Genomic DNA, 14,815 nt, shown 5'->3' with positions numbered 1-14,815 from the left:
GACTCCAGCCCTCAAAACTATGGCTCAGCCTTGTCTCAGCTTCCATGCACCAGACTGGTCTGAGTGACAATGACAACACGGATTACCAAAGCGTCACTGGGATCTAAAGCTGGCCAACGCAGATCAGCTGTTCCCATTCTCTTCAAAGGACTTCTCTGAACACAATCCTTTCTAAAGAAGTTCTACTACATATGTAAACAATGTGTGTGAAAATAGTTACGGGAACAATACCTAAAACCAGCAGTTATTAATAACCTGCAGTTATTTTCACACCTACCACTGCCTCTTAGGGCTGTACTGCCAGTCAGCCTAAAGGCAACTGGCTCATATTCCCCAGACACCACTTAGAACAGAGTTGAGGTTAGAAATTAAGTAGTGTATAAACGTATCATGTCAGGATGCTGCTGCTTTTCACATACCTTCTCCTTTGATTTCATGTGGATACCCAATCACAGCCGTCTCGGGGACCTCAGGATGATCAGCCTTCACAAAAAGTCAAACAAAAATACTCAGAGAATAACTGCTTCAAGCCCTGCAGCATTTGTGCCAGCTGTTCTTGCATATCTGCAGTATCTTGCCATCTCTCTGAGCTATTTCTCACTCTCCCTTGGCAGATTCTGTTGTATGCACAATAGGAAAGGTGGATTCCACCTTCCCACTGCATAGCTGGCTGGCGGCCACAGGCATGCATTTGCATACACACACACACAAACTGGGAGAGGAACTAGATCCTATTTCCATGATCAGAAATCCACACAGACAAAAAATTTTCTCACAGAGAAAAATAGAATCCTATGTGCCACGTCAGGTTTATCCAGTGTTATTTTTTAAGTGCTGTCTGCAGGCAAGGAACATAATACAGAAATAAATATCCAGGTCAAGCTTGGAAGATAAATGCTTTGAGTACTTCTTGTTTTCAATTCCCTGAGCTAATACTACTTTCTCTCAAAATGATATGCTATCTTCACAGCTGACATGAATCAAGATTGCTTCAACACTGATGAATTCTCAGCCATACACAGCTAGTTCAGATGTGCATGAACCACAGATTTGGGAAGGAAAGGCTAGGTGTTAGCAGAAGGGAAGGAGTGAACAGGAGAGCAAATCCCTTAGGGAGACACCATCAGCATCCAAAACTACATCTGCAACAGAACAATGTCACTGAGAAGAAACAGCTCTGACAATTAAGTTGCAAGGACTACTCATGCTGTGCCTCCTCTCATTAAGGAGACCACAAATGGGCACTGATTCCTCTTTCACTCTTGCTATTCATTATGCATCAGGCTGCATGTAAGCAGGGTCAGAAGTCCAAAGGCAATACTGCCACCTCACACAACCAGACCCTGCATTTGCTTGAATTCTTACAGCATCTTTCAAGGGCTACCCAGCCCCACAGATATGTGCTGTTATGGGACCTCTACCTGGCTGGAGCTTACCATTGCATCTTCTATCTCTGCCGTCCCGAGCCTGTGTCCACTGATGTTAATGACATCATCCATGCGCCCTGTTATCTGGTAATAGCCTTCCTTGGTCCTGTAAGCACCATCCCCAGTGAAATAGTAACCTACCAGAAAGACACGGGTAATTAGCAGCAAGAAGCGTGACAGCCTGTTGTTTTGGGCTCTGATGGATCAGGCAGTTTGCAGGGATTCTTAAGCTTATAGCTGAGTGACCAGCCACATGTAATTTCCCTGTTCCCTCTGCCATTCCTCAACCTTTGGCTGCTCTCTCTGGGCTCTGCTGGCTCCTAGAAAGCACCTGGACAGCACCAAGACAACAGAGCTCAGATCTCTGCCAGGATAGGCAGAATCATTGTCAGCAATCAGGAGAAAGCAGTGGCTCATGTCCCTGAAGTAAAACTGAGCACAGCAACACAGCATAGTGATGCTCTGCTGGATTTATAAAACCAATGGAGGGTTCTCAGCTCTCCCTCAGCGTTACATGCCTACAGATGCACAGCAACTAAGCATAAAATAAAAAACAAGATAGGCATAGAGTTTGGAGAGCCTAAAATTTACGGTGGAGAATGAAAAAGACCCAGTGGTTCCAAGGAACTGCAGTGTCACTGAAGACACAACTAGTTATGCAGGTTGTATTGGCTCTTCACCAAAGCCATGGCCACAACTGAATGTCCTGTGGTGCTTCTGCACAGCAGCAAGCAGCTAGTGCTGTCATCTTTGAAGTTAGCTTTTGCCGGGACCCATTATCGTCCAGTTCATGGACTTTCAGTCATGCTTCCTGCCTTTCCAAATCAATTATCTATTGATAGGAGCTATCAACCTATGTGAAGAATGATGAGGATTTCAGATGCAGACATGCAGTGAGTAATAAGAGAATATGAGCTCATTCAATTTCCTCCATCCATTTCCCATTCTTCTTTTCCACCCCATTTTGCACAACCCCTGATTCTTCTCTGCCTTGTTTCAGTTGTTCCCCTTATTAAAGATTGGTCTTCTCCAATCCCCTACAAAGTGTTTTCTCTGCCACTTCTAGTTACTCGCCAGATACAACTTGACCATGTTTAAAAAAGGACAAAGGTAACAGCCTGTGTCAGCCAGGGTGAGACTGAGTGATGCAGGAGGTGCATTCCCATCCTACATGTTTATTTCCAAATGAGACAAAAATGGCCCCAAAGAAAGGGAATGCTGGATTTTTAATCTAGACACTAACTTCTTCTACATTCCTTTTTGATACTTAAAAAGGTCAACACCATCTAGAACCTAGAAGCTGCATGCTTGTAACATGTAACACACCAAATTCCAGCCACCCCCAAGATCTAGCTGGTAGAGAAATACTAATGCTGCTGAAAATATTCAGCATGCTTATACTGTAGTGCAAACTGCATTCCCTTGGCACTCTCCTTACCTGGATATGCTTTGAAATAGGTATCAACAAATCGCTGGTGATCTCCGTAGATCGTTCTTGCCATGCCAGGCCATGGCTGGGCGATGCAGAGTGCACCAGACACATCATTGCCTTTTACAACTTTTCCCTGCAGATTCGAGCAAAGGAAGGATGATCAGGAGAGCAAAACAGGAATAATAAGTGCCTTTGAGTCATTGATCTGTCATGAATCACTCTGTTGTTCAGTACAGACTGCCAACGGAAGGTCACACAGGGAGAAAATGAATCCACTAACAGAACTACTGCACACAATCTCTGCCATGCCTTCCTCACCCCTTGAAGCCAGCAGCACTGCAGAAAATACCATTGTAAGTCTAAAAGAAAAGTGAGGCCTGTGATTCTCCAGACGGCAAGGCTGGAAAAGATAACAGCAAAGATGTGCCAGGCAGCCAAAGGAAGCGTGGACGGGGCTAGCAGGGAAATGCCTGGACTCCTGCCTTCCACTTTCATTTTTATTAACTGCCACATTCCCCTACTAAGCTGTGTATGAAGGAGATTACATCCTTTACTGAGCACTGGAGCGCAGATGGGGATTGCTCAGCACAGCTTCACAGACCAGCATTTCTCTCACAGACAGGCGCAGCTGCAGGGCCTCATGCCTTGCATTTCCCTTGGAAAAAACGTCAGTCCCACTGGCTGCTCCAGTCTTGCTACATCACTAGATGTTGCACATGCTGTTCCAACCGTTCAGCTCCCTGGTTTCCAGCAGCTGCGTAAATTCTGACTGCTCTCATAAATCGAGGCAGCAGATCTTAATCAGAAACACTGTAAGACCATGGAAGTGGAGCTGAAAATGCAGACACCCCAAATCTGCAGACAGCTTGGAATGTCCAGTTGGAAATCTGTATGGACATTCGAGGTGTACTCCAATATATAAATTGCTCTTCTATTCTATTTTAATGGAGGAACAAACATCCTCCCAGATCCTGTTCTTCTCCCATCAGAAAGGTGATTAAGGCAGAAACAAGCAGCTGCTTCATTTTTGGGCACCCGGCACAGCCTCTACTCACGTTCTCATCCATCAGCACGGGGAAAATCCCAAAGAAGGGTCTCATGGCCATAGCTGGAACGATCTCAGCTTTCTCCTCTGAAGGCCGTGGGGCAATGCAGATGCCACCGGTTTCTGAAGGAATAATGGAAAATAAAATATTTGGGATCCATCCAATGCTGGATGAAAGCAAACACCAGCTTTTCTTTGTTAAAGAGAATACAGAAGTCACCTCTGCGTATGCTGGTGACAAACCAGAGCATGGCTAAGCAGCCTCAGGGGCAGAGCATTGGCTCCCCACACCACCAAGCATCAAGACCACTGCCGTCCAGCTCAGCTCTCCCCAGGCTCAGCGAAGAGCACTGCAAGGGCTACAGCACTGCCTTTGCACCATGCCTGCAGACCCTGCAGTGGCAGACACAACGTGTGTGTCCAACACCCCTCCCATGGTCCCATCCGTGGCAAATCCATCAGGCATGATGCAGCGCCCATTGATTCAGCCCATGTGCTCTCCTCCCAGAAGCTGGCCCTAAGTCAGCTCACGTATAAAGCCATTCCTCCAGCTACCAACCAGCAATGAATACAGCTCGAATGCTCACATCCACCCATGCAGGTTTTTCTTCACATTAACAGGGCTGCTTGGCAGCAGGGGCAGTACTCATCAGCCCCGTTTCCTAGCCCAGTAGTGATTTTACAGAGAAAGTCTATGCGTGGCAGGGGATTTATTTCCCCATACTTTTTTTTACAGCTGTCTAAGGTTAGTATAAAAAGCATTTCAGGAGTCTGAATTACTGTTATTACAGGGTATGAGAATAACCCATCCCTCACAGGCAGGTTGAGATTATCTTCTATTCAAAATTGAACCTTTTAATCATCCTTTTTCATTCCTGCTGGGATGAGCATTAAATCAGATTCCAACCTTAATAAGATCTATTCTAAAAGTAATTCAAAAACCGCAAGAGAAAAACAAAAACACAGGAACATTAGGCTTCAAAAAATATAGCTCTAGAAATAAAGATATGTTCTGCCACTCTGAGAGTGCTGTGGTCCACCAGCTTTGCTGAGGTTGTGGAAACTGAAACCAGGGTTTGGAAAGGCTCAATGTGACCCTGAATTTGTATCCAGTTACCTTGACGTGGCTACGAGGAAGGGTCTCTTTGAGGGAACCCTATGCTTCAGACCTGCAGAAAGTAGTTTCAGATGTGGCTTACGTGTAAAATTATTTCAGATTTCATTGATGGACGTGCATCTACGTCACATGCTTCTGTTCATTGTGAAAGGGTCATCTTGATTTTTTTTTCAAATTTGGGTAAAGAAAAAAGAACCCCAGACATAGGCTGCTCTGTATTTGCACAGACAAAAATCTGTGGCAGAGGAGGGAACCAGATTGCAATGACGGTTGATTTTGCTAAGCCAGTATTCATTCCGAATACAGCACTGCGAAATATGTTTCAACATGTGTTTTGCCACACCCTATACAACCCGAAACCAGCTACACATGAAGCAGTGAAGACACACTTCAGAGACAGCTGCGTGGTGATAGAGGTGCTTTAAAAATTATTTGCATGGCCAAGACCTGTCTTAAACTGGTTAAAAAGTGCAGATTTTAGCAACTGACGGATGGCAGCTAGCAAGGCTTCTAGGCTCTATCCTGACTTTCTCAACTCTGTCTTCTCAGAGGCAGAGCTGGCAGAAGTTAAAAGCTGTGCTTCCATGCTACCTGTTCCAATGCTGTCACAGTGCAAAGCCACCCAGACCTTAAAAAAGGCCAGCAGAGTCTGAGCAGGGCAGGCGATGCACTGGAACAGGCTCCCTTCTGTGGGTAAATCACCTCCAGCAGCCCGGTGCAGCACGTGCTGCCCGTTCCCTTTTTCTTTGTGACAAACTGGACCAACTGCCTGACTGCTGCAGGGAAGAATCCAGCTCTGAAACACCAACCCAGTCTAAACCATTGCAACACGATGCCAATGTAAGAATCCAACAACAGAAGCTTCCAGGACCTACCCAGAGATGCCTCTCAAAAAGATTTTGTTCACAGCTGCATACAACAGCTGTACTTCATGTGTGTATATATGTATATATATAACAGCAACAAAAATAAAAATACCTGATGTCACTGTGAATAACTACACCTGAAAATCTATCCTTTATTATTTGACTCTGTTACTGTCAATCACAGCCCATCCTAATATTTTAACACCAAGAGCCATAGAAATTTTCTGTCTCTCCCATCTGCACACACGATGCTACTTAAATTGCCTCTCACAATTGCTATCTCACTCATTTGCTCATCCAAAGACATTCAAGTGGATCCTTAAATCACCATTTGTTCATCTTTATGCCTACCAGGCTTTATTAGCTGGCAACATGCCACTGCTTTGGAGAGCAATGTACCGTAGAGGACACTGCATACAGCAGTATAATTAACAAGCTACACTGAAATTTGTCTGGGAGAAGTGACACCGCAGGATCACAACCAGCATCCATCAAACTGTTTCTGTGATCTCTTTCCACACTCCCTTTACATTTGTATAGTGTATGTAGTGTTCCCATGATTAATTTGGCTTCCTCTTTATTGGAAGCATCAATCTCATGTGCAGAAAGACTGATTTTGTTAGAAAGTAGAATCAATTTCATGAATATTTATCATTATATTATGCTTCCAAGAGCTGGTAACTGTTTGCAGGCAAAACTATGCTTCGTTCAAGATACGAATCTAGCACTCTGCTTTTACAGACTGTCCAGCAAATGTTCTTTGACCTCCCACCTGACAACTGTTGCTTCAAAAACCCAGGAGAAATACAGCTTCATTTAAGATCTAACCCTGTATTTAAGGGACATAGGAAACCTACCACACTACATGCATCAGTGACTAAAGACAAGCTAAAACCAAAAATGTTGGGGCAAAATAGATTTTTCTCATCTCCATCACTGTACAGTAACCAACTACTTCTCCGTGGTGTTTCATTTCAAAGTAGTAAGGCAGTATGTAGCACCTAGGCAGCCACGTTTTCTTCTGTTCAGCATGTGAGAACCCAAATGGATTAAGGTATTAGTAACTGAAGTACCGAGCAGATAACATTGCTGCTCTGTTTTATTTCAAATCTGAAAATAAAAAGAGTCTGCAAGCCCAATCTGGATTAAATGGAACTTGGTTGGGTGCCAGAAGCTAACCCATCACATTGAGACTGGCCACAGGGATCCTGAATAGGGAGTCTGGTAGCAGGAAGAAAGGTTTGAGCAGTTCGACTAGAAAGGGAATGGATATTCTGCTCAACAGCAGCTAGAAATTCAAGAGTAAGGATGGCTTTTTTTCAACAGAGGCAGAAAGCCAGCAGCCGTGCTGTCTTTTATGGTGAACTGTGTGGCTCACAGCTTGAGAAGGCTTTATTTCCATCAAGATTTAGATGGAGCATTCAAGACACCTTTTACAGCTCTTGAACGTTGGTGTGCAGAAGAGAGGACTGGCTGCTGCTTGGGCTGGGAAGGAGGAGCTGCAGGACTCCTTCAAATGCAGGTCCCACCAGGCAACACAGCCTCAGCCAAAGCAAATAAAGCATACGCCTGCAGTCCTGGGAGGGGCTGCTGCCAGTGTCCATGCACAGCCAGCAAGCCCCAGCTGATTCCTTCACAATCAGCCAGAGTAGCTGCAGTAGATGCCTTTGATTACATGGTTTAGCTTTCCATCCTCCTCTAACCTTTTCCAGGCAAGGAAACAAAACACACCTAAGTGCAGTCTGTGGCTATATAGTACTATACATGTCTTTTCATGATAAGACCACATCAAGGTCACTACAGTTCAATAAATAACTGGAAATCAGATTTCTAATTCAAGCTGCCTACTCCATGCTTTGCCTAAAAATTCAATTTCTGCCTTCTGTTTCTAGAACCAATTGAGATTTCCCAGCTTTCAAAATATCAAAGAACATTTAGAGAGGGAAAGGACATAAAAAATAATAATAAAACAACACAAAAAACCATTGCTATTACTTTTAGATGCTGTTATACTGTTATTATGTGCAGAAACACCCCAGTGACTTTCCAGATCTGAAAAAAATGCCAGATTTTTTTTTTTTGACAGATTCATTGGATTGAATCTAAACGTACAAATTCTTCTCTATCCACCTCCGCCTCCCTAACAACCATCAGGGCCCTGCACACTCCCCGAGGATGCCTTTTACCTGTCTGCCACCATGTGTCCACGAGGGTGCAGCGCCCTTCTCCCACCACATGGTAGAACCACTGCCACGCTTCGTTGTTGATGGGTTCTCCCACTAGATCCAAAATAATAAATAAATAAATAGATGGATAAATAAATAAAGGAAAGAAGTAGCCTGAGACTCAAGGGGTTGCAGGCAGTTTGTTCTCCCTTTTGGTGCACAACGTGGTGATTGCATGAGTAAGCAGAATGCTTACAGCTTTTTTTGCTGAGATGCGCAAAGGACTACAATGCATTTAGGCAACTGAAGACTTACTTTTTTCAGAAAGACCAAAAGGCAAGCAATAAATATCACAGGAAGTAATTAATCGATTCAGGTCATGTATAAGAACCTCTAGAATTCTAAATAATGCAGTGAAATGCTGCTTGGGCCACCTAAGCCAGTAAAGTTAATTTACCATTGAACAAACCTTTTCAGGAAGGAATACAATCCCGCAAAATGAGCTGGGAAATGGGCAACTACATTAAGGTTCAACGTGCCCAGTTTCAGTTTGTTTCCCCTTCTTCTAAGACAATATCTGAAAAGCCAGATGGGGATCCTGCTTTATCAACTATTTTTACCACATCCCATCTGGTTAGTGAAGCCCCTCTGATATTTTCATCCTCATCAGCTAGAACCCAATATCCTTTTCAGAGGAAGATTTTATGCCCCCTACCTGATCCCAGGGTCTTCAGGGATGATCTGTCGTATTTCTTCACCCACTTGTCTCCATAATTCAGCAGCAAGCGTATAGCTGTAGGTGCTCCATAAAACTGATTAATTTTCAACCTTTGTACCACTTCCCAGTAACGACCTGCAAGGTCATAAACACACTGCCACTGACATTCCACCACAAAAGTTCAGCTTGAAGGTTAATAGTCAAAGCTAAAGCCGCGGTTACTGTGAGTGCAGAGCAAAACCAATGGCAACATGTTTTATTTTTATTTTTTCCACCCTGGATGCATAGACGTTCCTGAACATTACAGAAATACATTCCAAAGAAATGGAGCTTGCCTTTCCTGAGCAGGCAGGTCACACTGGATAGGTGCATAACCTCCTTTTGCCTTGTCAAACTGCAGGTCTAGCCAAACCTTTACCCACCTGGGTCAGGGTACACTGGAGTGCTTTCGAACAGCACAGTGGTGCCTCCGTTGCAGAGTGGTCCATAGACAACATAGCTATGTCCTGTGATCCAGCCAATGTCAGCCACACAGCCAAAGACATCGCCTTCTTGGTAGTCAAATACATACTGCAAAGATAGATAAATGTAAGGCCAGCTGGCTTCTTGTTGGTAGGTGCAAAAAGCTTATGGGTAAGGTGTTGGATGGGATGAATCCAAGTGGGAGCAAGAGATCTCACAAGGTGAGTAGAGCCAGTCACACGGGACACAGCAAAACAAAGGGTAGCCCAAGGTGAGGAAGCAAATCAGAGCAATCAAGCCTTCCAGTTTCCTAACTCCTTCTGCAAACATACAGGGATCGAGGCACATGGCTGTATCAGGAGGCTACAACCAAATAAAAATCTTGGAGAACTCATTATCTCATCTCGCTTTTGGAAAATGCTTCCCTCTGTAAATCTAATTCCTCTACCACATGGTGAAGGGGTCCTGACTCATAAGGAAGAGTCAGTTTTATTTTTAAATCAAAGAAAGCGGATCAAAAAAAAAAAAAAAAGACACCACAGCAACAAACCTGTGAATGTGTGACAAGAATGTCACACATGAGTGTGCAAAGATCACAGAGGCCACACAGGTCATCTGATCCCTCAGTCTAGGAGAGCTAATTCTCACCTTATCTATGTCAGAACCTTTCCCTGTCAGGCTCTGAAGTACCTCTAAAGGGACGGCAGCTGCATACAATGTCTCCCTGCACCAGTGTGCGGGATCTACTGTTTGGACTAGGAAAGAAATAGATGTTTTGGCAATTATAGATTGGCAGATCCTCTTGGCAGCAAAAGAAAAAAGGTGAGTACCCTTCTGCAAAATACCGGAGTAATACCCAACTTACCAATGCCAGCGAGGTACCTACCACACTCTCCTCAGCTGCATCTTTAATACCTGACTTCAAAGATGCAGATTTTAATGTCTGCAAATTTGGGCCTAAAACACCAATACTTTAAATGCAAGAGTAGAAGTACCACAGAGTTTGTGTTCTTTCACAGCTCTAGGCTCTGGTTCTCACAGCATTACATTCCCTGGTAATAAATTCTGAAGATTACTTACATGTTCTCAGAATTTTTCAATTTGGTTATGCCCAATAAACCACTGAGGCAGCAAACACAGAACACAATAACCTCCACCAGTCAAAGTGCCTATCATTAATACTGTCAGAAGGTCAATGAACCTCTTCCAGGTGATATGTCTGAGTTACCTTGTGCGTGAGAGCAGAATACAGCAGATATCCAGCCTGGGTGTGAACAATTCCTTTGGGTTTTCCTGTGCTGCCTGAGGTATACAGCATGAAAAGCATGTCTTCACTGTCCATGCTCTCTGGAGTGCATTCAGAAGCTGCCTTGGCTATCTCCTAAGAAAATAAATGGGTAATGATGACAGAAAGATTTTGGTTATATGGAGCCAATCAATACTGCATATACTCCATCTGTAAACATGTCAGCAGGGCCAAGAGACAAGCACCATCATTGCTTTTTCCCCCTCACAAATGTGCATGGATGTATCGTAGGTTACACTTGCTCACCTTGTGGAAAGGTTCCTGGGGACACAAAGCACCTAGCCTCTCACCTAACAGCTCTGCCAGAAGCCAAAGGGAATTGGCCAGATAAAATAACATCACAGGGAAAAAAAAGAAAAAAAATAAAAAAAAAAAAAAAAGGCAATAGCTTGCTTCTCAAGCCTTTGCAAACTGCTGGAAGAAAACCAAAGATTGACTGTAAACATGAACCACACTTAGCAGCAGCAGCAAGGCTCAATACTGTTGGGGATCTTTTCCTTTTAAGACTGTAACATTATAGTTAAACTGTGTGTTCATCTCTTTTCTCTGGCCCCAGCGGAGACTGGCTGTCCTGTCCATTCGATCCTGAAATTCTCATTACTTCTGCCCAGTGCTTTACCCTCCTGCCTCTGTTGTTCTAATACACCATCATTTGGCCAGGTGGGTGAGAACCTAGATCCTCTCTTCACCTGTAGTGTCCGAACCACTGGAGGGAAGGATGCAACATCCTACTAGTCCAGAGCAGATGTTTGGCCACGCTTGCATGTTCAGTCCATCAGAGGAAGGGGAAATAATGTGCCTGTAGCAGCACTGCTTGCAGAAGGCCAACATCCAAAACACAGCACAGCAGCAAGTATGCGTAGTGCTCAAGTCCCATACAAAGAACTTACACAGGATGTTGCTTCTCATCAGCATTTAGATCCTGCACAAAAGTGCATCCGGACCAGCTCCCAGTCCTGACTCATGTGCTTGATCCAGACGGAACATAAGTTGCAGCTAAGGTCTGGCACAGAGTTGTACTGTGAAAAACAACAAAACTAGGGACTCTGAGAGACATCTTCAGACCAAAACAGGTGGTGAAGCTTTAGACATGAAAACTGAATGCCTACTGTATGCTTGGTCAGTGCTGCTTCTGAGCTTTCTACTTACACTCCCCATCTGAAAAGACTAAGGGTGCTAAACTTATGCTTTCCATCAATGATGCAAAGTGCTAGAATTAAGATGGGCTGTGAATTGATAGTATTATTCCATTACTAGAAAGCTTTCATGTATAAAACACACCTAAAAAAAAAAAAAATTCTTCCAGAGCAGGGTGAACAACACAAAGGCACTCTGGAAGAGCATCATTTGTCTTGCTTGTCTGCTCAAACTGTAAATTTTTCATGAAGAGGCTGAACATTTTTCTTGCTGTGTACAAACTTGCAGTAATGACCGTGTGTTCCAGATGCTCGACATACGGCTGTAAAAAGGCACAGCTGGCTTGTTTTTCTCAGGCTCTGTATGGTCCTGGGAGAATAATGATTCCTGCAAGGGTTGCTCTTTGAGGGAATTTCTAGGTACTGCTTTTTTACAAGTATATATCGTAAACACACTCTTCTTACAAGCAAACACTACAAATCCAGGTCCAAACATTTACAAGTGTCTGACAAACAAAGCTTGATAAAATAAGAAGAGCTGATACAGTCAGACATAATTCTTACCGGCTGACTTCGTAGGTATTTACAGTGACCTTTCAGCACTACCAGCATAGGCTGATTTACCAGTTTTGGATACTAAAATGAAGTTTACATATGCTCCATTAAAACATGAGCTTAGATTTTACAGTAAGCTATTGTAGGAGTTCAGTTAAGACAGAGGATTATGTGAGCCAATTAAATCACAAAGAGTCAGCCAGTTCATGTGGCATCTCAGTTATTTCCCACATTACCCTCCCAGACTCACTGCTTCTCAGAGGCTTGTATGAAGGACACAAAATTGCACTACAGAGGCGCGAATGGGGTTCCACTGGTGAGCAGAGGAGTGAACAGATGTGAGACAGGACTAAAGAGAAAGTATCTACGATGTGGGAAGATAAGCGCAGTGGCTGGTAAGTACAACTGCTGTGAAGATCAGTGATGACAGAGTTAAAAGCATTAGCAGTTGAATTCTCATTATGTTTCAGAGTTAATCCTACACTTGACAATGAGCTGAGCTCAGTTCTTAGATCTCCAGAGCACCTCGGGCTGTTTGTCTTACTCTTTCAACAAAGTACATTGAAACATTTTTCCTTATTGTACAATTTCTGAATAAAACCTGCCTTCTCTGTTTAACTTACCCTAGTAGTTGCTCCTTATCTCTTGTGACCAGCACAGGGACTCTTGAGTAATTATCTTGGCTGCAGAGGGGTGATTTCCAGGTATTATTGTGATGAGTATTTTCTGTTTACCACTGCTTGCAAACTGATAAAACTACTTCTACATTGAGTTGCAGAGTCCCGTGTGTGCCAGCTAAAAACTAAAAATCACCACTGTTTTCTCCTTTCTTTCTTTAGAGTACAAGTTATAAATACTACCCTCCTGTCATGGGGTAGCTATGACACTGTTTATTGACTATTTTAAGAGTTCTCAGGAACCTGATTATTTCTGCGCTGCCTTTCAGCAGTGCCCAGTCTGAGAATACGTATGAGAGCTCACAAATCAAAACAGTGTGTCTGCACATAGTACAACAGTAACAGCAATGGTATCACTCTGGGTCTCAAGAAACACTCATTCCTAAAACTGTAGCATGGTTTTCAAGACTGCTGAAATGGAGCAACATATCCCTGGGATTTATACTGGGATAAATCAGACACAGATTGAGCTGCTTCAACTCACAGTCATAGCAAACCATAATTCAGGGATGAATTATTTTCATCCTATTTCAGGATGAAAATGCAGATGCTGTAAGGTGCATCTCCTTTTCATCTGCAGAACTCAGGAGCAAAAGGCACAAGTGGAGAGAAAGATGATGTAGCCAACACCCAGACCTAAATGGAGCTAACCAGACTGCCAGGGGGCATCTGCAGAGCTAAGTGACTGCAGTGATATATAGATGCTGTCACTGTAATATAGTTGTGTCCATTAGCCCACTGGGGTACTGCAGCAGTATAGAAAGAGCAGCACACATTGCAAACCTGCTCCGGAAGCAGCATAAATGCCAGCCGTCCCTGGTAGTTTTGGTGTAGCTACACTGGAGTGCCAAGTTTGCAGTGCCAAAATTCATAGGTTTTAACTCAGCACACATATGAAAAGAAAGAAATATCAGGAGACTGTTTGATATTTCTTGGCTGCAGAGTCTAATCATGCAGCCCACAGCAGGCAAAAGACCAAAGCCACCAGTGTGTGCATAATCTATACATTCAGCAAGACTCTCATGCTTGTGTTCTGAACAGCCCTGCAGTGGTTCTCTCAGAGATTTCTGTGTTAGCTGGTTCCTGTGCTTGTTAGTAGAACATATCCCTCTCCCCCAACACGGTAAACATCACACGGACAAACAGCAGGGAAAATAGGCGAGGTTTACCAGCATCAACATACTTCTTCAAGGGGCACATCACGGTCACCCATCTGGACTTTGTTATCTGTCCTCTGAGCTACAAATACATGTTTGACGCTTGGACAGTTCTTTACAGCTTCATCCACCGTCGTCTTCAGCTCTATGATTCGGCCTCCCCGGACTCCCTGGTTGTAGGTGATAACTGCTTTGCATCCAGCTAAAAAGAAGAGAGAATTAGCAGACACACCAGCCTGTTTTCCAATATGTGCACGCTGCTTGCATTACTTTTGGGAATGATGTATAGCACAATGCATATGATAAATATTCAAAATTTCTCTCAATGAAAGTCAGTCAGTGCCACTGACAAAACCACTTTAAAACCTGGCTCTCGCACAGACTAGGGGTAGCAGGAACCTTCAGAGCTTACCTAGACCATCCCCTCCACCCTAAACACCCTAAAGGGTCAGCTCCAGCTAAGCCACTGCTGGCAGTTATCTGTCCAACTCCAATGCTTAGTATTTAGCCACTCCAATGTTAAGTATTTATTCCTTCTCTACCAGCTCACTCCCATTTCTGTTATGAACATGAGAAAGTCTTTCCCAATGTCTAGCCAAAGTATCACTCACTCTAATTTAAACGTACAAATTCCTACCTGTCAAAGTCAACGCACAGAACGATTTCTTCCCAGTTACATACCTCAGAGTGCATGCTGGTTCTCTAGGCTAACACCTCACGCACTGAAACCAGCATAAAATCTCCAACAATTT

At 43.7% G+C, this 14,815-nt stretch overlaps 1 protein-coding gene across 2 annotated transcripts in view; it reads right to left on the bottom strand.

The window, feature by feature from the left end:
- The window catches only part of ACSS1 (acyl-CoA synthetase short chain family member 1), a 34,894-nt gene that overhangs the window by 3,351 nt on the left and 16,728 nt on the right, over positions 1-14,815 (bottom strand). For both annotated transcript variants that reach the window (XM_027453549.3, XM_038176112.2), the window contains 9 exons: positions 14,090-14,265; positions 10,461-10,613; positions 9,193-9,340; positions 8,768-8,905; positions 8,074-8,166; positions 3,915-4,027; positions 2,866-2,992; positions 1,437-1,564; positions 420-483 (listed from right to left, as the gene is read on the bottom strand). In XM_027453549.3, coding sequence (XP_027309350.3) covers positions 420-483; positions 1,437-1,564; positions 2,866-2,992; positions 3,915-4,027; positions 8,074-8,166; positions 8,768-8,905; positions 9,193-9,340; positions 10,461-10,613; positions 14,090-14,265 — 1,140 coding nt within the window. The remainder of the gene's footprint in view (positions 1-419; positions 484-1,436; positions 1,565-2,865; positions 2,993-3,914; positions 4,028-8,073; positions 8,167-8,767; positions 8,906-9,192; positions 9,341-10,460; positions 10,614-14,089; positions 14,266-14,815) is intronic.

The sequence above is a fragment of the Anas platyrhynchos genome, chromosome 3 (genome assembly GCF_047663525.1).
Source record: "Anas platyrhynchos isolate ZD024472 breed Pekin duck chromosome 3, IASCAAS_PekinDuck_T2T, whole genome shotgun sequence".
In the NCBI taxonomy this organism is placed as follows: Eukaryota; Metazoa; Chordata; class Aves; order Anseriformes; family Anatidae; genus Anas; species Anas platyrhynchos.
The sequence above is the reverse complement of the archived record's forward strand: the minus strand, read 5'-3'. Positions and strand labels throughout refer to the sequence as shown.